The sequence below is a fragment of the Medicago truncatula genome, chromosome 3, assembly GCF_003473485.1.
Source record: "Medicago truncatula cultivar Jemalong A17 chromosome 3, MtrunA17r5.0-ANR, whole genome shotgun sequence".
Taxonomy (NCBI): Eukaryota; Viridiplantae; Streptophyta; class Magnoliopsida; order Fabales; family Fabaceae; genus Medicago; species Medicago truncatula.
The window spans coordinates 49,270,784-49,295,695 of NC_053044.1; the positions used below are offsets into that span (position 1 = coordinate 49,270,784).

General features: G+C 35.0%; 1 protein-coding gene across 1 annotated transcript in view; it reads left to right on the forward strand.

Annotated features, from left to right (window-relative positions):
• The first annotated feature begins 2,742 nt into the window (after positions 1–2,742).
• LOC11429828 (protein SABRE) overlaps positions 2,743–24,912 on the forward strand; it is a 29,777-nt gene continuing 7,607 nt past the window's right edge. Inside the window, exons 1-14 of the mRNA XM_003602825.4 lie at positions 2,743–3,187; positions 5,792–5,903; positions 6,596–6,856; positions 7,106–7,371; positions 8,062–8,266; positions 11,373–11,543; positions 11,652–11,729; positions 13,053–13,304; positions 13,958–16,045; positions 18,549–20,394; positions 20,628–20,728; positions 21,953–22,309; positions 22,492–22,610; positions 23,316–23,565. Of these exons, the coding sequence (XP_003602873.2) occupies positions 3,117–3,187; positions 5,792–5,903; positions 6,596–6,856; positions 7,106–7,371; positions 8,062–8,266; positions 11,373–11,543; positions 11,652–11,729; positions 13,053–13,304; positions 13,958–16,045; positions 18,549–20,394; positions 20,628–20,728; positions 21,953–22,309; positions 22,492–22,610; positions 23,316–23,565 (6,177 nt within the window). The 5' untranslated portion in view covers positions 2,743–3,116. The remainder of the gene's footprint in view (positions 3,188–5,791; positions 5,904–6,595; positions 6,857–7,105; positions 7,372–8,061; positions 8,267–11,372; positions 11,544–11,651; positions 11,730–13,052; positions 13,305–13,957; positions 16,046–18,548; positions 20,395–20,627; positions 20,729–21,952; positions 22,310–22,491; positions 22,611–23,315; positions 23,566–24,912) is intronic.

Consider the following 24,912-nt stretch of genomic DNA (forward strand, 5'->3'; position numbering starts at 1 on the left):
CTATGCTGGAATAACTTTCTCGATGCCGATTATGACAATTATTCATTTGCCAATACTTTTTACACACTTCTGGTGCATACGCGAACCACAATATCGACCATAAAAAATATTGACTACAAGAATTTATCTTTCTAGTGGTAAAAACCGTGTTGCCCCCTGGGTGTACCAAATATGTTGCCGAATTAGAGATTTAACAATGGTATCAACTAATAGTCCTCAATTATGATTCTTTTACTAAACGATTAAGTTGATCAAGGAACATTGTCCCTTAGTTGTGAATTCCTTAAACGCTAAGGGGCCGTTTGGTGCGTATTATAGGACAGAGACATGATATGATTAGAAGTTGGATAAGGATATTATAAAATAATAACATGATAGACACTTATCATATCTTACGTTTGGTATACACATGATAAGAAAGAGATAACATTATTTTATCCTATCATATGTTTGGTGCACATTTGTTATTGACGTGATAAGAAATATAATATATTTGTAAAAAAAAATATATTATATTTAAATGACAATCATTATTGGAAACAAATACATATATATTTTAAAAAAAAATAAAAATTTAACCAATGCAGATTTAACATTGAAATAAATCATAGAATGGGCTTTATAGAAAATTATAGAAAATATGTAAGAAAATAATTGAAGAGGAAGAAGACGAATCAATTGAAATCAAGAAGAGGAAGCAAACTAATTGAATTGATTGAGATCAACTAAATCAATTGGAAACAAAAATTAAGAACCACCAATTGAAAACAAAAATTAAGAAGCACAAGAAATACAAACGAATTGAAATCGATTGGGATTTGGGAACAAAAAGAGGAATAAAATCCGAAACAAATTGAAACCGCACAACAAGGAAAAAAAACCTGAAAATGTAAAAGGTAAAAATAGGAGGAGGAGAGTGGGAGTCGAAGGAGGTTCTTTGATGAATAGTAAATACGCGTGTTATAGGTTTATGCTATCAAGTTGCCAACTCACCAAAAACTAAGGATAAAAACAACAAAGAATGAATGAGATAGGATAAACAATAGGTTTATTTTATCTTTTGCTACTGATGCACCAAACAACGGATTTAAGTAGGATATGATAGTGTTATCATATCCTGTCTTCTTATCCTTCGCACCAAACGGACCCTAAAGTGGGGCGTCAAGTACAATGTTTTTGGGGTTTTAACTACTAAACTAAGAAATGCATGAAAATTAAAGAAAGATAAAGACAACGAGCTGAAGAAATAAATTTACGTAGATAAGTTGAGTTTTATTGACTATGTCCTATTTCTGAAACAATAAAAAAAAGTATTTATAGGAAAACTATTCGTACCGACCAAACGATATGATCTACAATATCCAAATTTGCTTGGCCATTTGGGCGTTAGTATCAAAAGAATACAAATGCAGTTATGATCCCTAATACTTACTCCTTCGTCTCAATTTAATTATGTATTTTTTACGTGTATGGTTCCTAAGGAAACGATTTTTTTAGTTTATTTTAATGATAAAATCAGTACTTTCTTCGGCCTTTACTATGAAAAAAATCAGTTTTTAGGTTATTTATATAAGTGATGTATCTGATCTATATATTGATAAAATACATAAATTATTCAATGAACCTAAAAACTTTAATTTTTTTATTTTATTTTTAAAATAGGGACAAGATGCAGTGAAATTCAATAAATTAAAACATATTAATGACAAAAATAATAAAATTACATTAATACTATAAGTGATAACTATTTCAAGAAAAAGAAAAAAGTTCAAAAACGACACTCCCTTCGTCCTACAACACAATAATTGAGACATTTTTGCAAAGAAAATTTGTTCCAAAGACCCAACCTTTTTATTTTTTAATACAAGATTAGTTTTTTTTCCAATCAATTAACAAATCCTCTGGTCGCTATTATAAATAAAAAATATTTTTTTAGATTCATTCAATAAATGATGTATGTGGTTTATTATACTAACCACGTCATACATTGAACATAAAAAATGAATATTTACTTATAATAGTGACCGGAAGATGTATAACTTTTACCACTTTCAATTCAACATATTTTACTTTTTATTTATGATAATGATAAATAAACCAATATATAACACAAGTATTTTAGTAAAAATACTATTTTCGCTTCCATCTATATAGTTTTTTTCTTAGAGTGTGTTTGATTTTCTAAAAACAAGGGATTATATAAGACAACTCCTGTATTTGATTGTACGACTCTTGTACAAAGTGGACAAATCGGATGATGAATGACATGACAAAACAGAAATTATTTAAAAAGAAAAATGAAAATATTGTTATTTACTATACTAAACCATATAACAAATTTTTGTAAAAAATATAAGTTGTCTAAAATAACAAAATAGTTTTTTTGTTGCTTAAACACGGCATATGGCCAAAATTGTTCAATACCATAAAAATTCGTATTGTGCTATTTTGATTTATAGTGTATTGTTTTGTCTTTTAATGTTTTATTCAATATTTACTTTTTGACTAATCAAATGCATTTAAATATATGCGAAATTTCTATACATATAATGAGATAAATGATATTTACACGACCACTTTTCGACAACTTTAAGATAACTATTTCTTTCAAAGTCACGTTATATTCTTCCTTAATTTTTCTTTATTTTTTTATTGTTTTTATTAATAAAAAGAAGAAGAAAAAATAGTTAGAAAAGTTGGTCAAATGGATGTTGTTATTTTTCCAAAGAAGCCAATGGATTTTTGGGTGCACAATAGAGACAAACACAGTGAATGAATGAGATGAGACTCGAGTGTGGTAGCATAGCAGAACACAGCAGCACATTTCCCAAGGAAAACGAAAAGGTGTACCCGCGTGGCAGGTGATAATTTATCAATCGTGCCAACAACACTGCCTTAGATTAGATATATCAACAATCACCTCCTCACACGGATCGGATCTGATCTCATCTTCAATCCTTCCGATCATGACGCTTTGAAATTGAAATATCAAAATTCCATTTCCATTTCTAGGGTTCTTCTTTTCCTTTCCCGCTTCTTTCCATGGAGTTACGCGGCAGAATCTTCTTCCTCTTTCTTCTCCCCCATTGAATTCTCCGTTTACAACTCAAATCATTATGGCAGCTTCTCCTGTCAATTTCCTCTTCGGATTCTTGTTACTTTCCGTTACTTTATGGCTCCTTTTCATGTAAGTCCCTCCCAATTCAACTCTATCTCTCTCTTTTCTTTATGAATTTAACTACTTGTTGCATTTCTAGTTTGGAATGTGTACTGAATACAGTTGTTTGAGTAAGGCATTCTACTGCCTGTAATATCATGCTCGTTTGTCTGAAATGCGTGTTAGTTTTACGTATTTATCTCTATAACTATACATTTGAACTTGTTTGTGAATGGTCTTATAATTAGGGACTGAGATAATAGTTTTCTTCTGACGCCAAACATTAGAGAAATGTAGAGGACTAGAAAAAAACGAGTTATTGAGTGCTGCATCTGCCCTCCAATCACAATATGGTCATCGACATTTAGTTAAAATCGTGCCAAATGAACTGCCACAGAAATTAAGATAAGACTAGATATACTACATATCTTTATCAGGTAAATTGAAGAGACAAGTTACCCCTTGATGAATTATCAACATGCTCCCTTTTTCCTCATCAAAAGCTTTCAACTATGAGCGACTCAAGTTTTATCACTCTACTCCTCTCACTAACTACCCTGGGTTTATGACTTACTTCATCTACCACACTCTTGTAGTTTAGTTTGAACAAATAGCGAGACGAGAGTCAAGGGATACCTTAGAATGGAATATGATCTCGCACTATTTTATTTTATTTTTTTGAAAATTGGGATATTTGGGAAGTAAAATAATGCAAATTATGTTCCACAATAAGTTTATCTTAAGAGTGGCTCTTAGGTTTTAGGCCTAACTCAACCCCATAGAACCGACTCATGAGGGGAAGATTGTATAGGCTTTATAAGCTCTATCTAGGTCTTCTCACTAGGCAAAGTGAAACATGGATTTTTCTTAATACACTTCTAGGGCTATTAGGCCTGGTGCGTGGATAATACAAGTGACCCATTAATGGATATGCTCTAATACCATCTTAGTTTTTGGGTCTACCCTTTTATTCTGGACAGTCAAAGTCCCCTCCAAGGTCAAAATTGTGTTTAAACTTGTGACTTCGAAGAAATTTAATACTAAGTTGGAAATTACTTAAGCAGTTGGCCAGTAATAACTTTTCTATCTTGTAAGAGAACTTGATTAAAAAAGGGCAGCCTGTTGCAGAGGGCTTCCACCATTGTAGGGTTTGAAGAGACCTATATGTGACACCCGGGGATGACAAGCGTATCGTTGGTGCATGTGCATGAGCTACAATCAAAGAGCGATCCTTGGAAGATTATTTAGCAAATGGAGACCTAATAAATTGTATATACACCAGAGTGACGGAATATTATTTAGCAAATGGAGACCTATTTAATTGTATATACACCAGAGTGAGAGTGATCTAGAGACTGCGTATGTGTGAGACTGCATAGTTGCAGATGACTTGAAGGAATTGATTAGCACTACCTACAACAACTCATATCAGTAAGATAGATATCCTTTTTGGGAGTTCGGCATATAAGAACTTCATAGTTAAGTGTGCAGGACTTGTGGGATGAGCGACCTTATGGAAAGTTTTCTAGGACACGTGTGAGTGAGGACAAATCACACTGAAAAGGTCTGTGTTGGTTTTTTGGCACACAATTGATCCTGGAAGCAGTTATGAGATGTTATAATATGCATGTAGCTTACTCCCATAAATAGATACGTTGTTTGTGCAACTAGAAGTTCCAACTAGTAGGTTGCTAGGAACCAACCTTACCATTGCACCAAGGCTCATTCTCTTTTGAAGAGCCTTGTGTAAACACAATTATTTTGTGTGGTAAAATGCTCGGGTTTACAATAATTGTTCTAATTCTTTAGATCTTTTATTGTTTTTGTGGCCGCTCTACGGTGCTTAGTCCATGGTTACTTTCAAGGTGTGTCCCTAACACCTATGCAAAGGGATCTGCGTTACATTTTTCTTAATGTGCATCTACTTTGTCATGTAGCTGTCTCCTGCTTATCTTTCCTCTTCCTAATATTTAATAAATCATCTTGGCATGCATAAAAGGTAAATAGAAAAAAAGGCTAATGCATAATTTTTATTACACCCCCATTTAATCTTAGCAGTTTATTACACCCCAATTTTATTACACATCTCATTCCTTAGAGCGTTATACAAAAACAGATAATTTGAGTTTAGAATTGTGCATTATTTTCAAAGGGAGTATCTTACTAATGTTGTTCAACTACTTTTTATTTAAATTATCCTTCTTTTTTGATCTCGCTAATAGTTTAAAAAAATTGTTTAAAAGTTAATTGAATAGACGTGGCATTAAAAACTCCCATTCTTCTATGATCCAAGAAATCCAAATTGACAAAACGTTTTTTTTTTTTGGTTCGGTGTGTGTGTTACAAGTTCTTCTGTCAAGAGAATAGAACTCAATGCAGGGGATGTCTTTGTAGGATGTTTGGGATGAAAAAACCCCAAATCCTTTAGCTCAAATTATATCACATTGATGATATTTTGCAGAGTTCCCATTTTTTCCTTTTTTCAAAGTGCAATTGATGACAATATGCAATACTTTATGATTAAATTTATGGTATCATTATTCCACCATTTCTTTGTTTTTTTCCCCTATAAACAGGTTGTTTACAGACTTTTGACCATCTTGTCCTTGATTTTGATTATGCTTTTTTTTACAGATTTGCTTCTACATTATTGGCTTGGATTTTGAGTAAGATTCTGGGAGCATCTGTTGGATTTCGTGTTGGTGGATGGAAATGTTTAAGAGATGTGGTTGTGAAGTTTGAAAAGGTTTTTCTCTGCTTTCAATCACTAAGCTCATTTCGTTGTTTGAATTTTGAAGGCACCGGAGAGTTGTACAATATTCATTTTACTAGGCCATAGTTTGAGAGTGTAAAATGCGCGGTGTGGGGGGTGGTGATAAATGCTGTAAAATTGAATGAAGAATTGTTTCATCTCTCACAATTTGTGCTAGTTTCCTCTTAAACATTCTTTTCATATTAATTTTTCTCCCAGCCTTTGAAAATGTGGACAACTTGCTTCAACTGACTGCTGTTTCCTTTATACAGCCACACTCTTGATCCTAGTTAAAATCCTTTATTTATATTCTACCGAGGTGTCATGTTTACTCCTGTTATCAGATACTCCCTCCGTCCCAAATTGTATGACGTTTTGGGCATTTCACACATATTAAGAAATGTAATTAATATTGTGTGGGAAAAAGATATTATGAGTTGTTTTACAAAATTGTTCTCAATAAATGATATGGGAAAGATAAATGAAGGAATTGAAAGAAGAGAGAGTAATAAATGGTTAAGGATATAATAGGAAAAGTAACATAATTTTTCATTGGTATTGTAAAGCGACATATAATTTGGGACAAATATTTTTTCTAAAGTGACATACAATTTGGGACGGAGGGAGTATTAGACTAGTTTCTTTAGGGACTCATGGCAATATTTCTGTTGATTTATAACTTACAGGGTGCTGTTGAATCTGTATCTGTTGGTGAAATTAAGCTCAGCTTACGCCAGTCGCTGGTCAAACTTGGTGTGGGTTTTATATCTCGGGATCCAAAGCTCCAAGTGTTAATTTGTGACTTAGAAGTTGTGATGAGGCCTTCAAATAAAAGCCCAGGGAAGAAGAAAACTCGAAAATCCCGGGCTTCAGGAAGAGGGAAGTGGATGATTATAGGCAATATTGCAAGATATTTGTCAGTTTTTGTGACTGATCTGGTTCTGAAGGTGCACATCTCCATAAAACTTCATTGTTCTGCTTCTATGGTCAAAAACAGGCTGATCTGGTTTGGAATTTGCTGAAAAACAATTTTACATCATCAAATTTAATGGTTTTATTAATGAATAACATTTAGTTTAACACACTGCTTACTTTTAGGTTTAAGCTAAATTGTATTATATTATTTTCTTTCGTTATTTCCATTTGGATCTTATTATAATATTTTGTTCATTGAGAATCTCTTCCAAACATTGCAGACACCAAAATATACCCTTGAAATCAAGGAATTGAATGTGGATATATCTAAAGATGGTGGATCTAAGTCAAGTTTGTTAGTTAGACTACAAATACTGCCTATTCTTGTTCACATTGGTGAGCCACGGGATAGTTGTGACCAGTTATCTAATTTAGGTGGTGGAGGATGCAGTTCTTCGTGCCAGGCATCATTTGCTGCCATAGAAAGGTCTTCTGCCCCTTTTATCTGCGAAAAGTTCTCGATCTCCTGTGAATTTGGCCATGATAGGTATATTTCTTCTTTCCATTCATTTTTTTTCCTTCAATATTAACATGCACTCCAGAATGCTGGTTGTAGTAGAGAGAGATTGTGTAGTCGATGATCTAGGGTCTACTTCGAAGGGTTCAAACATAAGTTTTAGTAGTTCAAAATGAAATCCCAACAAACTAGGCTATCCAGGGTTTAGCTATTATATTTGAAAAAAAAAATGGTATTTTCTAGGAGAAACTAAAACCATAAATGAAATTCTATAGTTTAGTTTTATATTGTTTAGTGGCTACCTTAACATGGCAACCACCACCGTGTGACCAATGTGCATACATGGGTGTATTACTAGTTTAATATGAGAATATAATTCAACACTTAGTTTTGCACTAAATTGATAGAGGCAGAACTTAGTTTGACAAATATTGCACGATGTAATGAATAATTTACAATGCCAAATCAACTATCGGTTTCTATTGGTTTGGTTCAAAGTTCTGGTAGTGTGCCATATGCACTGAAGAAATTTCCAACTTTATAATCTGGCAAATGAATCTTCCTTTTTAATCTACACTGATTATTGGTCATCTATTATTTTTCTGTTTTTGTATTTTGCACAGTTGCATTTGGTTTGCCTGACTTCAGCTTTTATAGTCTTAGTCTCACTATTTTGTATTGTTGCTAGGTTAATTCTGACTTTCGTCTTTTTGAGCACAGGGAAGTGGGTATAGTTATCAAGAGTCTGGACATTTCCAGTGGAGAGGTCACGTTAAATTTAAACGAGGAGTTGCTTTTGAAAAGCAAGAGTTCATCGAAGTCTTCTTCTAACTCCGTCAGTGCTGATTCAAGCACTAAAAAACCATCAAAGAAGCAGCAAACACTTGCAACCTTCTCCAAGTACAGTTCTATGTTTCCTGAAAAGGTTGTAAATTAACTCATACGCTCTGTTTTTAATCATCACACACACATACATGTTTAATTACTGAGAGAGAGAGAGAGAGAGAGAGAGAGAGAGAGAGAGAGAGAGAGAGAGAGCACATCAACAAAATAGTTGTAGTTTATTTTACTTCAGTAATATCATCTATTGGGCGTGTTTGTTTCCAGTTTACTAGATTTATTCCTAGGAATAACTTTCCTGGGAATATAAGAATGGGAGTTTTATTATTTTAGAAAAGATGTGATAGGAACTGATATCAAAATATAAACTAATAGTAATATTACAATATAATCCCAAGAAATTAGAGAGTCTTGGTTCTCTCCCCTCCAAGAATTCGAGAGCTTGGTCTCTCCCTACCTATCCTTTATCCCAATCCCTGAATACCTTTCTTTTCCTCTGCATCTTATTTATAATACTAATTTAGTAGACAGGCACTACTTTTCTAAAATTACTGCACATAAGTAACAGTTACTAATTTATAATACTATTAAATAAACAACTAGTGTTCTATAACTTCTGCCCTTAGGAGTCCTATATCTAACAAGATGTCTGGTTAATATTATAATATTCCCGGGAACCTTTATAATAGGTTAATGTAGACCAAGGTTTCAATATATTTCTATGATCTTAATCTTAATCTTAATATTGTACAAGTGCTAGTCTCAATATATAAGCTATTTCTTAGTCTAGCGGGCCCAAAATGTAAATTAGTACTAAAATTGCATCATTTACAACAGTTATTAAATAGTTACACATGAAATTATTCCAATATTCATGGAACTTTTTTCCCATCCTTTTCTTTGTGAATGTTCTTCTATTCCCAGGAACATTTTATATCATGAAATAAAATTTAATAAACTTGTAAAAACATATGAATGCAGATTTCTATCATTTTATTCCCTGGAATCTACAACGATAACTTGAAACAAACACACCCTTGAATTTGAAACTAGCTGAAACTATTTCTCCGTTAAGATTAGTGCTATATAATATATTATTATTGCTACAACAAACATTACTTATATTTTGCTTGAATCTATAAGTGTGCACAACAGTACTGTAACTGCAATAGCCTAGATAATCTCAAGCTGTTAGCACAGCTGGCATTAGTTATCAGCTAGCTGCATTATGTTATTTGTTGTTAGATAAGCTATGCAAGTTATGCAAATGACTAATGTGATAGTTGTAACAAACCTATGATGATTATCATCTCACACTATAAATACAACTTGTACACTCGGGTTTCAGTAGATCAATAATATAAAACACACTGAAACCTTCTCTCTAATGTTTTTAGTTTTGTTTCTCAATAGAATCTATTTTTTGTGTTTCTTCTTTCCTTCTTGTTGGCTTGATTGAATATGAATTGTTTGATTGAAGTTTAGTCTTTTGGTTGCTCTTGATGTTTCTTTGTAACAAGATGTCTCACTTGATGCTCCCATGACATTTTTTTATTACATTGTTATGGAAGATATTAGAAGCGAACACTTTCTTTCTATTGGAGAACAAGGTGGAAGAAGGTTTCACAGCCAAAAATGTATCTGAGCATTAAAATACTAAAAATGTAGTTTGGAAAATATGGAAAGTCAGTCTTTTTCAAAAATCAAGGTTTAATTTATAGGTGGAGGCTACAATGTAGCCACATTATGGATGGTTCACCGTGGACCATATATTTGACCATTACATATATTCTTATTTTCATAATGATTTAAATTACTTTTTTTAATTATCTTATAAATAGTGTTATAGAATCTTTTCATGCTCCTCTTCCTCCTACCACTGCTCTGGAGTCGAAACCATCATACCACCACCCCGAGAAACACATTATCTTCTCCACCTGGTGTCTTCAGAACAACTTACCGCATCTTCCTACTTTTTGATCTCTATAAACACACCACAAGGCTGCAAACCCAAAACCCTTGCCCCAATGTCATCCATCAACCACCTCCTTGAAAATAATTAGCATAGGCACCCTTCTCTCAACTATTATATGCTTCACTTTTCTCACCATACCTAGAAACCCTTGACAACTCCAAAATGGCGCGCTTCCATAGTTCTCATTTACATCGTTGTTTGCAACAAAATCCCTTCGTTAAAGAGTACCACATCGAACATATGTTTATAAGTTGGGGCAATCCTCACCTCACAAGCCGGTTTTGTGAGGTTGTGTTAGGCCCTACCACAATTTCTAAGATGGTATCAGAGCCTCTCCAAGATCCATTGCGCCACCTGCTACCAGGTTTCCGCTATCGAGCCACCCACCATTTATGTCCACCCCAATAGGCTGGTCGTGAGGGGGTGTGTTAAAGAGTCCCACATCGGACAAAAGATGGCCTGAACATGTGTTTATAAGTGGGGGCAATCTCCACCTCACAAGCAGGTTTTGTGGGGTTGTGTTAGGCCCAACCATGATTTCTAAGTCCCTTCATCTTCTATCAGGTACCGTAGCGAGTAGCGGCTGAATATTCCAGTCACACAAAGCATTGAGAATGCGCAGGCTTTTGTCGGTCTTCTTGTGCCGCAAAGCACTGAGCACATGGAGTTCTCAGATTTCTCAACTAATCAGTAAAATGCATTATAGAATCAGGTTATCTTTCTGGTGGATTGTGTGGTGCGATGGTGTGTCTTTGTGCAGCTTTTCCCCAACTTTATGCTCTTTATGTGGTGCTTAGGTTATGGGTTTCCTTGTTGTGGATAGGTCTAGTTTTTCAAGCCACTTTCATTTTCTTTTTCAGAAATTTGAAGGGTAGAGAAACTGCATAAGTAATGATCTTGTTGCTTCAAAGTCTTGATTCTGTTACTTTTTATGACTCGCTGGACACTAGAATTTGGCTTTTGGGCAAAATGTGGTTCCTTCACTTGTAAGTCTCTCAAGTATGTGTTTGTGTCCTTGGTGACTTTTGGTTTCCTTTGAGTAAGTTTAATTTTGAAATCTAGGGCCTATTGAAATTCAAAGTCTTTATCCACTTTATGTTGCTTAATTTGATTACAATTTGGTTATATTTGTTGGTTTTATTTAATCAAAAGTAGCAATCAACATGGGTTTTTAAAATTCGTTTAATGTCAACTGGAAGCATTTTGTTATTGATAGGTCAACTTCAATCTACCAAAGTTGGATGTGAATTTTGTGCATCGTGAACATGGTCTTTCTATTGAAAACAACATCACCGGTATCCAATTGAAAAGCACCAAATCTCGATCTACTGAGGATGTTGGGGAGAGTATACGCCTTGATTTTCAACTGGAGTTTAGTGAAATTCATGTACGAGATTGACTGTTAATTTTGGTGAAGTTTTTGTGATATGATTTCTATTTGCACTTTGTTTTGTTTCTTCCTGACAAATTTTCATTTGCCTTATTGATATTACAGCTTCTTAGAGGAGCTGGTTCTTCCATCCTGGAGATATTAAAGTTGGATTTGGTTTCTTTTGTGTACATCCCTGTACAGGTAAATTATTTACAATCATATAAAGTAGCCTTTGCATGTCAATATTCAGAAGGAAAGGGGTAGAAAACGGGAAACTGTAAAATGGATTTTGAATAAGACTTTTCATTATTTGAACAATTGTTAGGGTACACCTATTTATACAAAGAGTTTATATGACTGTTCAACAGAAACTAATACAACAGAGTCCATTACTGGCAGCTGTCAGTTGCCACTTATAACATAATTAGAGGTGATATAGTGTTCAACAGAAACCAGTGCAACAGAATCAGTTACTGATAGCTGCCAGTGACTGCCTTTAACAAAAAGAGGCGATACAGTACTGCACACTCTGCGGCCTTATCATATACACGAACATTGCATCACTGTAAACTGGTATTCTTATGTCTTTACTTTGTGTAGCTAAATTTACCCAAAGTTAAGTGATAAAATTGCAAACATAGTTTTTTTTTTAAAAAAAAAATTGAAAAGAACATCAATTGTAAAGCTAACTTGGTGGTGAAGTGTTTTATCATCTATAATTGCCACAGAGAATTTTTGGTGGCTACACTGTAGATGGTTTTATGCTTGAAGTTATTATGCAAAGTCACATAATTTGGCGAAAGCATTTCTGCTGAAAGTTGTTGTTCAGAATCCCACAGTGAGTAGTGATATGCATTACTAGTGGTTAAAATTTAAATGGGGAGAACCCTCACCCCATATGAGCTAGCTTTTGATGTTGGAGTTAGGCTGTTAGGCCAAAACCTGAATTCTAATATTTATCTATTAATTGAAAATTGAAAATTCTCGGATAATAAGAAGCTGAAATCGTTGCGCCTTTGATGGTTTTATCCTGTTTTATTCAATATAATTTTCTCTTATTATAATTGAGTATATATATATAGTTGGAGTTTGGAAGTTTGCCCATGTACTTTACAGAAAACTGTTGCTTCTTTTTATTAAAAAAAAATGCATGAACAGAGTTGGATATATAATTGAAGGATGACATTTGCGATACCCTAACGTAATGCTTCTATTGCAATAGACCCACAACTGGTCCAGACATTCTAACAGAAAGATTGGAAAAATATAAATACAAGGAAGTCTAGAAAAAGGAGCATAGTTGCCAAAATAAAAACAGAATTTTCAAGAAAGTTAGAATTTATTTCTTTTGGGCAAACAGAAAACAGGGATTTTAAATTCTCATATTTCTTTTGCACACGCTGCTTAATTTTTGGGGTTATATTTGTATGTGCGTGTATTTTCATAATGAGCTTAAAAATTCCTTTTTGTATTTGTTGTGGAAACTTGTTATTTATTGTTATTGGGATTCTTCCTCTGCATCAGCCAATTTCGTCCGTTAGAGCAGAAACTGAAATCAAGCTAGGAGGCACTCAGTGCAACATCATAATGAGCCGGCTAAAGCCTTGGCTTCTCCTTCATCTGTCGAAGAAGAAAAAAATTGTACTAAGAGAAGAAGCTTCTGTTGTTGTAAAGCCACAATCAACTGATAGCAGGATCATCATGTGGACATGCAATGTCTCAGCTCCTGAGATGACAATAGTGCTTTTCGATATGGTTGGTTCACCTGTATATCATGTAAGTATTGTGCTTATTTGTGTCTCTGTTATTGTAACAAGTTGCTAATAAGTGTTAGAAAGTTGAAACATTTCTTCGGAAAATGTTGAGTGGATGGTAAAACACATGACTAGTTTAACGTCTAATGTGATTTTTTCGGTGACTAGAGAACGACATAGAAAGAGGATCCATCGTAAACGGTGGGGGAGGATGGATTTCAGAGGAAGACATGGTTGATGATAAAGAAGCTTTAATACATCTTGAATTGCAGAGAGAAAGAAAGCCTAAAAAAACTGAATAAAACTGAAATTTATTGAAATGAATTGAACCTAGCTTTGCATCACTGGAAATGTATAGGAAGAGTCTAGATGCAGCTGTGATTGACAGTTGTACAAGAGTTAGTAAAATTAAGTGCAACTATACTAACGACATTTAACTGGGCTTACAACATAACTAGTTACAGAGAGTTATATTCTTACACACATTATTGGGGGTTGTTTTGTACGTTTGAAATTGAAATTCCTTTCATTTAATTTATTATTAGACATTGAATATCAATAACACTTGAGTTCTATTGTTTTAGAGGTAGTTATCCTTGTTTTACATATTTTGTTTTCCTTTAAATTAGTTGTGCAAAAAAAAATGACATCAGCTTTATTGCTTTCCAATTCTAGGGATGCTCACAATCCTCACATCTGTTTGCAAACAACATTTCGGATACGGGGACTACAGTACATGTTGAACTTGGAGAGTTAAATCTCCACTTGGCTGATGAATATCAAGAGTTCTTAAAAGAAAGTGTTTTTGGTGTGGAATCAAATTGTGGCTCCATTATGCACATTGCAAAGGTTTGTTTGGATTGGGGGAAAAAGGACATGGAATCATCTGAAGAGGGTGGTCCTAGGCTAGGTTTATTAGTTGATGTGACTGGAATGGGAATTTATCTAACTTTTAAGAGAATAGCGTCACTCATATCAACAGCCATATCATTTCAAGCTCTATTAAAAACTATATCTGGTTCAAAGAATAAATTAACTCAGAGCCAAGGGCGTTTAACAAAATCTTCAGGGAAGGGAACTCAAATGTTGAAATTCAATCTTGAGAGGTGTTCTATATATGTTTGGGGCGAGGTAGGGTTGGATAATGCAATTGTTCCAGACCCCAAGCGTGTTAATTATGGCTCACAAGGTGGTAGAGTTATAGTAGATGTCTCAGTAGATGGTACCCCGCGCAATGCCCACATAATGCCTACTACTTCCAACGAATACCAGAAGCTCAAGTACTCTGTCTCTCTTGAAATTTTTCAATTCAATTTGTGCATGAACAAAGAGAAACAGTCCACACAAATTGAACTTGAAAGAGCCAGATCTGTCTATCAGGAATATATGGAGGAAAATCGGCCAGTAACAAAGGTGGCATTGTTTGATTTGCAAAATGCTAAATTTGTACGGCGATCAGGTGGCCTAAAACAGATTGCTGTCTGTTCTCTGTTCAGTGCTACTGACATCACCCTTAGGTGGGAGCCTGATGTACATCTATCACTAATTGAACTTGTCCTGCAGCTGAAGTTATTGGTACATAACAGCAAGCTTGAACACATGGGAGATGCGTCTCATGGTCGAGATGCTAATTGGAAACAAGAAGCTACCATTGAATCAGGGCATCTTGGAAAGCAGAAGCAGAAAGAATCAATTTTTGCTGTTGATGTAGAAATGTTAAGTATTTCGGCTGGGCTAGGAGATGGAGTTGATGGTATGGTTCAGGTGCAGTCAATTTTCTCTGAAAATGCTCGTATAGGAGTACTCCTTGAAGGACTTATGCTTTGCTTCAACGGGGCTAGGATCCTCAAGAGTAGTCGAATGCAAATTTCACGAATTCCCAGTGTCTCTGCTAGTCCATCTGATGCAAAAGAGCATGTGGTCACAACATGGGATTGGGTAATCCAAGGTCTTGAAGTTCACATTTGCATGCCATACAGATTGCAATTGCGTGCCATTGATGATGTCATCGAGGATATGTTACGAGGTCTGAAGCTCATAATTGCTACCAAGACAAATTTGATTTTTCCTGTGAAGAAAGACAGCTCTAAAGTTAAGAAACCCAGTTCTGTACAATTTGGATGCCTAAAATTTTGCATACGCAAGTTAACTGCCGATATCGAAGAGGAACCAATGCAGGGATGGCTTGATGAGCACTATCAGTTACTGAAGAAGGAGGCTGGTGAGTTAGCCATCCGGTTGAACTTTCTAGATGAATTAATATCAAAGACAAAACACGTTCCCAAATCTACCGACACCATTAGTTCTTCTCAAGAAGGAAAATTTTGTTATAACAATATTGAGGTTGATGTAAAAGATTCTTCTACTCTTGAGTCCATAAGAGAAGAGATTTATAAAAAATCATTCCGATCATATTACCAGGCATGCCAGAATCTAGTGTTATCTGAAGGGTCAGGTGCTTGTAAAGAAGATTTCCAGGCTGGTTTCAAACCCAGTACTTCGAGGACTTCTCTTCTTTCTATATCTGCATTAGATTTAGATGTAAGCTTGAGAAAAATTGATGGTGGAGATGCTGGGATGATTGAGGTTCTGAAAAAGCTTGATCCTGTTTGCCTTGAAAATAATATACCATTCTCCCGACTGTATGGGACAAATATCCTCTTAAACACGAGCTCTCTTGTGGTCCAGCTTCGGAATTACACATTTCCTCTTTTCTCTGGAAGTTCTGGTAAATGCGAAGGTCGCCTTGTGTTGGCTCAGCAGGTAATATTAAAAGAACCTCATTGTCTCCCTTCTATATGCATTGTTTTATCTTGATATTAATTGCATATTCCTGTTATGAGAAAGAAAAGTAAATTCAAAGATAAAAATACCTACCTTTGAGAAATATCTGACTGTCATACTTGGTCCCCTTTGAGATAAAGTTACAATAGATAAGAGGTTGGGAAGTCTATGAGAAAAGGAAAAGATAACTTCCTTACAAAATCCACAATATTAAAACTAAGAAAAGAAACTCACATCACGGACATAGTTTTTTCCTGTCATTCTGTATATTCTTAAGCACCATAAAGAAGCTAACAACAAAAGAAATATCATTGAAAATTCTCACATTTCTCAATAAGTTGGCATGCTGGCATACAAGAAATCGATTCACTCAGGACAAGTCCACAATTTTCTTATTGGCATGAACTTTGAATGGGTATTACATTCACTTCATCTTTAAAATTTAAAATTTTGTTTTTAGAGTTGAATATGATTTTAGTTCGTATAAAATTTCAAAATTTCGTTTTTTAGCCCTCATAATATTTCCTGTCAGCAGTTTTAGTCCCTACTGTTAATCACGTGTAGCCATCGAATTTTTGAAAGTCTTAGTCCCTACTGTTAAGTCAACCCATATGTAGCCTTCAAATTTTTGAATGACTTTTTTGAGGGCATATTTATAACATTATAAACATGTCCCCTACAAAAATTTAGAAGTTTTTAGCAATGGGTGAATTAAATACGAAATTTAAGTGCGAAAACCTCAAGAAAAATAATGGACCTAAAAATCAAATTTTGAGCTCATTTATTGCAGAGACTTCTATCATAGCACATGGAGTGTATCTGCAAAGTTTGATAACATTTTGATCAGGCCTCTATTTATTTTGATTTTAAAATGTTGTCAGAAAATATTGTGGGGACTGAAACAACAACAACAACCAAGCCTTATCCCACTAAGTGGGGTTGGCTACATGGATCAAATGACGCCATAGTGGGGACTGAAAATCGAAGAAATTTCTTGTAGGGACTAAAAACGAAAATTTGAAATTTCATGGGGACTAGAAACATATTTAATCATTGTTCTTATTTCTTGGATCACGTAAAATAAACATGATTTTTATTCTGATATCTTATAGAATGACTGAAAGAGAAATACGAGTTTTAGCATATAATCCTGCCTTTAATTTATATTACGAATTAATCACATTTGAGTTACCGTATGGAATATAAACTTGAAGTGTTTCAATTGAAATTTACTTGTTGTTGCACTTCCGTTGAATTTTTCCGTGTTTTCAAATGTAAATAATGGTTCCTCGTTTTACCTGCAATGAAGTACAACAGAAATATTTTGAAAAAAATCTGTTACATTTGTCTTCAAATAGTCTTCTAAATTATAGAAGCCTAGAATCTATCTCTCGGTGTCTCTCCTCCCATTTTAAGCATGAAGAGTAATTGTGACGTGGGTTCTAGTCTAGGAGAGGATTTATGGCTCACAGCTGTTGTTTGTTTAGTTATTCTTTTTTTGATGACATTTTGTTTGTTTAGTTTGGTTTTGATGAAAGTTATCTTTCTTTCTGTTTTCTGTTACATCAGTTAGTGCAACTACTTCAGTAAATTTGAGGTTGATCTTTGCTATATACAGGGTCGGATGTAGCTGATCCACTGCATTACCAATTGCACACTATCAGTTCTCAAAAATATATATTCTATTCATTTTCTTTCTCTTTTTTTATTAAAAATTTAATTTTGTTTTGAAAAGAATAATTTTAAAATTTTCAAGAAATTGAATACACAATTTCCAGCATAATTTTTCTTTATTTAGTTCATTAACAAATGCTCTAAGGGCACGTTAGCATTTGCCATAAATTAGATGTAATTTTGCCGTGAAGGTAATTTTGTCGTTTTAGTAGAATGTTTGTCATATTATTACTTGGTCAATCTCAAATGTCTATTATCTAGTTTGTTAGTAGGTGTACATCAAAAACAAGGTATGATTAGATCCTATTCGTCCCTGTCCTATCCTGACCATTAAACGAGACATAAAGTTCTAGATGCAGTTGAATACATTATTCACTATTCAATGCTTTGGTTGTGATTTTTTCTATGACTCTTGTTCTATAGATATGATCAAAGTTGGGAAAGAACACAATTTTATAAACGAGTAGGTTCCTACGTTGTTCAGTAGTACGACAGATTTAGATGAGTTACTGTAGGTAAAAATATAATTGTAGGTACCATTTGAACTATGAAAGATGACAAGATAACCACTTTATTAAATAGGTGGAAAAGCAACAAGTTACCAGTGAAAATTCTGCTAATGATTTCAGATAGTTCTGTTGTTTAAGACGTGTCATATATCTAATTACTACTTTATACATGCTGACATGATTGTATATTTTCTCTGCTACTCACTGTTTTTTCTACCTTTTTTTGGGATTTATCAACATTTTATGCAGTGTTTCCGTTTCTCTGTCTTATTTATCGTACATTGATTTACTTCAACTAGGCAACTAGCTTTCAACCTCAAATATTTCAAGATGTCTATGTTGGGAGATGGAGAAAGGTTCGCATGCTACGTTCGGCTAGTGGTACTACTCCACCTATAAAGACATATTCAGATTTGCCAATACATTTCCAGAAAGGCGAGGTGTCATTTGGGGTGGGTTATGAACCAGCTTTTGCTGATGTTAGTTACGCTTTCACCGTAGCACTTCGGAGGGCTAATCTAAGTATTAGGAATCCTGGTCCACTTATTCATCCACCAAAGAAGGAGCGGAGTTTACCATGGTGGGACGACATGAGAAATTACATCCATGGAAAAGTTTCCTTACTGTTCTCTGAATCAAGATGGAATATTTTGGCAACTACAGATCCATATGAAAAGGTTGACAAACTTCAAATTGTAAGCAGCTGTATGGAACTTCACCAGTCTGACGGCTGTGTTTCTGTTTTTGCCGAAGATTTTAAGTTTTTGTTAAGTAGTTTGGAAAGTTTGGCAAACAGATGTGGTTTCAAAATTCCAACAGGAGTCTCTGGGGCATTTTTGGAAGCCCCTATCTTTACTCTCGAAGTTACAATGGACTGGGAATGTGGATCTGGAGATCCCATGGATCATTATTTATTTGCACTACCAGTTGAGGGAAAACCTCGCGACAAAGTATTTGATCCCTTTAGATCGACTTCTCTTTCTCTCCGATGGAACTTCTCTCTTAGACCCCTTCCTCTTTCATTAAAAAAACATTCCTCACTGTCCATTGCTAGGGATTATACTGAACAAGGATCTACTGTATTTGATCCTCCTCATGTATCTCAAAATTTTTCACGCGTGTCCCCTACATTTAACTTTGGAGCTCATGATCTAGCGTGGATATTAAGATTCTGGAGCTTGAACTACAATCCTCCACATAAGCTGCGGAGCTTCTCCCGTTGGCCGCGTTTTGGAGTTTCGAGAGCTGCCAGGTCAGGCAATCTTTCACTAGATAAAGTGATGACTGAATTCATGCTTCGTCTAGATGCCACCCCAGCCTGTATAAAGAACATGCCTTTAGATGATGATGATCCAGCCAAAGGACTGACTTTCACAATGAGAAAACTAAAGTATGAACTGTGTTATAGTAGGGGCAAGCAAAAATATACTTTTGAAAGCAAGCGTGATATTCTTGATCTTGTTTACCAGGGACTTGACCTTCATATGCTCAAAGCTTTCCTAAATAAGGAAGCTTGTGCTAGTGTTGCTAAAGCAGTTAACATGATAATGAAAAGTTCACAATCTGTATCCACAGACAAAATCTCAACCGACAAAGGTTACATGACAGAGAAAAATCGTGATGATGGATTTTTATTGTCCTCCGATTACTTCACTATCAGAAGGCAATCCTCAAAGGCTGATCCTGCTAGGTTACTAGCATGGCAAGAAGCAGGAAGAAGAAGAAAAGTTGAGATGACATATGTACGGTCTGAGTTTGACAATGGGAGTGAAACTGATGAACATATGCGGTCTGACCCAAGTGATGATGATGGTTACAATGTGGTAATAGCTGACGGTTGTCAACGTGTGTTTGTCTATGGTCTTAAGCTTTTGTGGACCATTGAAAACAGAGATGCTGTTTGGGCCTGGGTTGGAGGCCTATCCAAAGCCTTTGAGCCTCCCAAGCCTTCTCCAGCTCGGCAGTATGCACAGAGGAAATTACTTGATGAAAACAAAAAGCATGATGAAGCTGATTTAGGTCAAGGTGATGTTTCAAAATGTCAAACTGGTAAAAGCTCCAAGTCTCCCTCTTCTCAGCAAGCAGGTACTTCCGGTTCAGTTTCATCTCCATCAAATTCGGTCAAAGCGGACACCTCCCTATCGGGTATGTATTATATGTTTCATGATCTTTTGTTAACTGCTATGAATTTGGATATGCAAATTAGATTGTAAACCAGTAATAACAATAAAGAGATAGTTAAATATACCATCTGTTGCTACAAGTAGTACTATTGCTTGCAAGATCATTGAGTTTTTATTTTTTATTTTTTATACCAAGAATCAAATATTTTCAGAGTTTTATTCCCACTTCGTTTCCTCTTTTTGGTGCATTGCCAGCTAAGATGGAGAACATAGATGATTCAGATACAGAGGGGACTCGGCACTTCATGGTGAATGTCATTGAGCCACAATTTAACCTTCACTCAGAGGATGCAAATGTAAGTTTGTCAAATGTGGACATTTAAAGAAGTGGGCAGCTTTTCGGTTTTTATTTTGCCTTCAATTTTGTTTTTGATTAAATCCCTTCTTATGACACCTTTTCATTTTACTATCCAGTATTGTCAATCAATTTACTTAGCGCTTTGCCTTGTTTTGAACATATAAATATGCTCTGCTCCTAGTGTTGGTAAAGTCTGTCGAGCTTTACCAACTGGCCCACTTGACTAAGTCCCCAGTGCCTCCACCCCCCGTTCACATGTATGCATATGTTCATCAGTTTCACTCCCATTTTCACTGCTCCCTATCATGGCTGTGCCACTCCTTTTTTAACCATGCTCGATTGCACTTTGGTTCATCAACCAAACAAACATGTAATTATGAATCAATCAAACAGTAACATATAAAAAGTAATATAGAGATATAGTACATGTCGAGCATAGTAGAAGGCACATAGGAGTGACTGAGGGATTTTGGATGGTCTGGAGGAGGTGGTTTGGATGTGAATGGTGGTTGATAAATATCGTAAAATGTGTTGAGTGTTGTGATTTATTGGTAAGAGAGCATGTCAGGTCTTTTATTTCAGTTCTATTTTTGTCTTTTACAAAACAACATCATTTGTCTCCTCACTTTTCTATCCAATCAAATGAAAGGAGAGAGAAGATATATTCAATACAAAAATTTCCTCTCATCTTCCTTCCCCACTTTCATGCGAACTCAAGAAATTTTATTAGTAAAAGGATAGAAAGAAATGACAGTACAAAAAGATGGAAGATAAGTATTACTCAAACTAGATAAAGAAAATGAAAACAAGGACAGAGAAGCAAAGAGCCTAGCCTATTTGGTTTGAGAAAAAACTTTCTATTTCCATTTCCTGGATTAGCTTTCAATTACAAAACTGTCACCTTGTTTTCACCGTTTCCGGTACAACCTTATAAGCCGGTTTTTAAAGGTTGAGTTAGGCCCGCCCAACCTAAATTCTAAGAATTTGAAAGCAGGAAATAATGTGAAAAGGTGGTATTTTGGTAATTAAAAAAGTCATGTTATACATCTTCTCTGATAACAAATATATTTATTTTGCAAAATTTACGAGCCATAATTTTCGGCGATTGTTAATTTTTCTACCTCTGCGGTGCTTCGTTTCTTTGTTTGAAATTTTTATTCATTTACCGATACTGTAGACATCGTGCATGGTTTTAAAATAATCTTACCTTTTCAACAAACAGGGTAGATTTCTGCTTGCTGCTGTAAGTGGCCGTGTTTTAGCTCGGTCATTTCATTCAGTCCTTCATGTTGGTCTTGACATGATTGAGAAAGCATTTGGTGCTACTGACGTACATATTAGTGAATACCAGCCTGAAATGACATGGAAAAAAATGGAGTTCTCTGTTATGTTGGAGCATGTACAGGCTCATGTTGCACCAACAGATGTTGATCCTGGAGCTGGATTGCAGTGGCTTCCAAAAATTCTCCGAAGCTCTCCTAAAGTAATGCGTACAGGTGCTCTTCTCGAGAGAGTTTTTATGCCCTGTGATATGTATTTTAGGTACACAAGGCACAAAGGCGGCACTCCAGAACTGAAAGTAAGCTATTTTATACCTATGTTGCTAACATATAAACGCGTCTTTTTTCATAAGTGCATATATTCCAAGACACACAAATCTTAGAAAAGTTTGTTTCTCTACTTAGTAAATGTCATTTCTCATGGCTATCAATACTCTATTTCAAATGTTTTACTTTAGTTTTAAAAAGAGTTCTACCACAGGTGAAGCCGTTGAAGGAGCTCGCATTCAATTCTCGTAATATAACAGCAACAATGACGTCTCGCCAGTTTCAGGTCATGCTGGATGTGTTGACCAATCTTCTCTTTGCACGCCTTCCAAAGTAATGGCCAGCCCACTTATCTCCTAGCGCTCATTCTAAATTACTTATATCTTTTTAACATTTACCTATTTCTATCACACGTTTACTGTATCTCACTCCTAATCACAATGCTATTCATCTTTACTGTGTTTTATATCTATGAACGTAGCAATTCATTTTTATGCTTACAACATTAATTATTCTTTCAAATTTGATGAGTTAATATAGGCCTGATTGTTATTAAAAAAGTGTAATACAACATAAATGACTTGTTCACTACATAATATAGGATCACTATTGGCTTCTTTGAAGAGGTTCAGATCCCAGAGATTTCATTTGTGACAGATTTTCCAGCTGTTAATTTATTTTGATAAAACCATACGCTGCTGTGTAGGTATAGTTATTTGGTATGATGAAGCCTCACATCAGCATATGCCTCTGTTTATTATCGACTCTTAGCCTTCTTTATTGCAGATACTGACTCGAAATAGTGGTTAAATATTTATCAATGCTTGAATACTTTTTAGATTTACTTTTTTATCGTGTGAAAATAATTATATCAATATTTTTTTTTTTTTAGATTTTTACTCACAGATTGACTTTGATCATCAAGTTAGTTAATTTGATATGATCTCTTTTTTCCTTTCAAGTAACTTAAACAAACCCAATATATTCTGTGATATATGATTTGTTCTTGAAATAAAACATGCATTCGACTCCACTCAGGCCTCGGAAAAGTAGCCTGTCCTTTCCTGCTGAAGACGATGATGATGTTGAAGAAGAAGCAGATGAGGTGGTTCCTGATGGTGTTGAAGAGGTGGAACTTGCAAAAATCAACCTTGAAAAAAGAGAGAGGGAACAAAAGTTGCTTCTTGATGATATTCGAAAATTGTCTCTTTGGTGTGACCCTTCTGGAGATGTACATCCTGAAAAGGAAAGTGACTTGTGGATGATAACTGGTGGAAGATCTATGCTGGTAAGAAATGAACTTGGTCAACAATCTTTAATTGACTTGAAAGTATCCGTTAAATTATAGTTGCTTATTCTCAAGTCTTCTAGCTCTTCTGTATACTAAAAAAGAAATTAGATACGCCGTGCTTGGTGATATTTTTATGCGTATGGTACTTGAAATACAAGTATCTTTTGGGAGAAAGAAAATAAGAGGATACAAGAGACATATGCATAAACCGTGTGTTTCAACTACACCAAAGAGGTTCTATTATATAGGCTTAGAAACAAATAACTATACTGTGGAAACGGATAAATTTCAAGTTATGAATCAAATACAAGCACTAATACATTTAAATAGGCTATTCTAAGCCTAATGGGCCTAGTATAGGGTCAAACACAATTATTACTAACAATTACACTATTTACAACACTCCCCCTCAAGATGGTGTGAATATCTATCACTCCCAGCTTGGAAACAATCCTTTCAAAGTGGCCCGTCTGGACCATCAAAGGAACATCGTTCCACACCCTCACCATATCTGTAATCTATCATCAAATGTACATTTTAATTTTATGCTTATAAAGCACTTCACCTAAGTTTTAGCCTCGTGCTTGGGGGGCTGTGGACCCTCATATGATATATAGCTCTATACCCCCGTCCTAAATAAGGGAATAGAATAATATTCGGCCAGGGATACAGCCCTAGGCAAGTTACATCGACCTGTCAGTTGATTTAACATGGGTTGCCCTTACACGCCAAGTCGCCCATTATCCACCGACCCGCCCAAACATCTCTAACTCCCGGTAACTTCACTAAACTCCCAAGAACATTTCTATAAAAAGGAAAGAAGGCTTTGAGAAAAAGAGACACTTTCACAAAAAGAGAAAACATCATCACCACCCCATACCAGCAGGGGTGGGAACTCGTACTTGCAAGTACACCATCCATTCCATTTTGTGGACTATGGTCCTTGCATTCTTAATGATGTTTCTCAGTGGGGCCTGCATCCCATTAAAATTACGGCTCTTCTCATCTGATGTGGCACTATCTTTTGCTTGGTTTCTTTACCCTTTTTGAAGTAGTGGGGAAAGATACTGCAGTATTCTTTTTTGTTGATGCAAAATATATTGCATTATTCATTAGCATAACACTAGCTCCTAAGTTTTCACATGTATATTCATCCTATGGTTTGTCTCATATTATTTGTCATTTTAAAATACCAATGAAGCATTAATTACCTCTTTTCCATCCCTTATTTGTTTTATTTCGACCTACCTAACTACTCTACTAACTACTATATTAATAAGGATATTTTAGTCATGAAAATTGGCACAATCAATGGTTTTCTTAAGAAGCGTGCATAACCTTAAA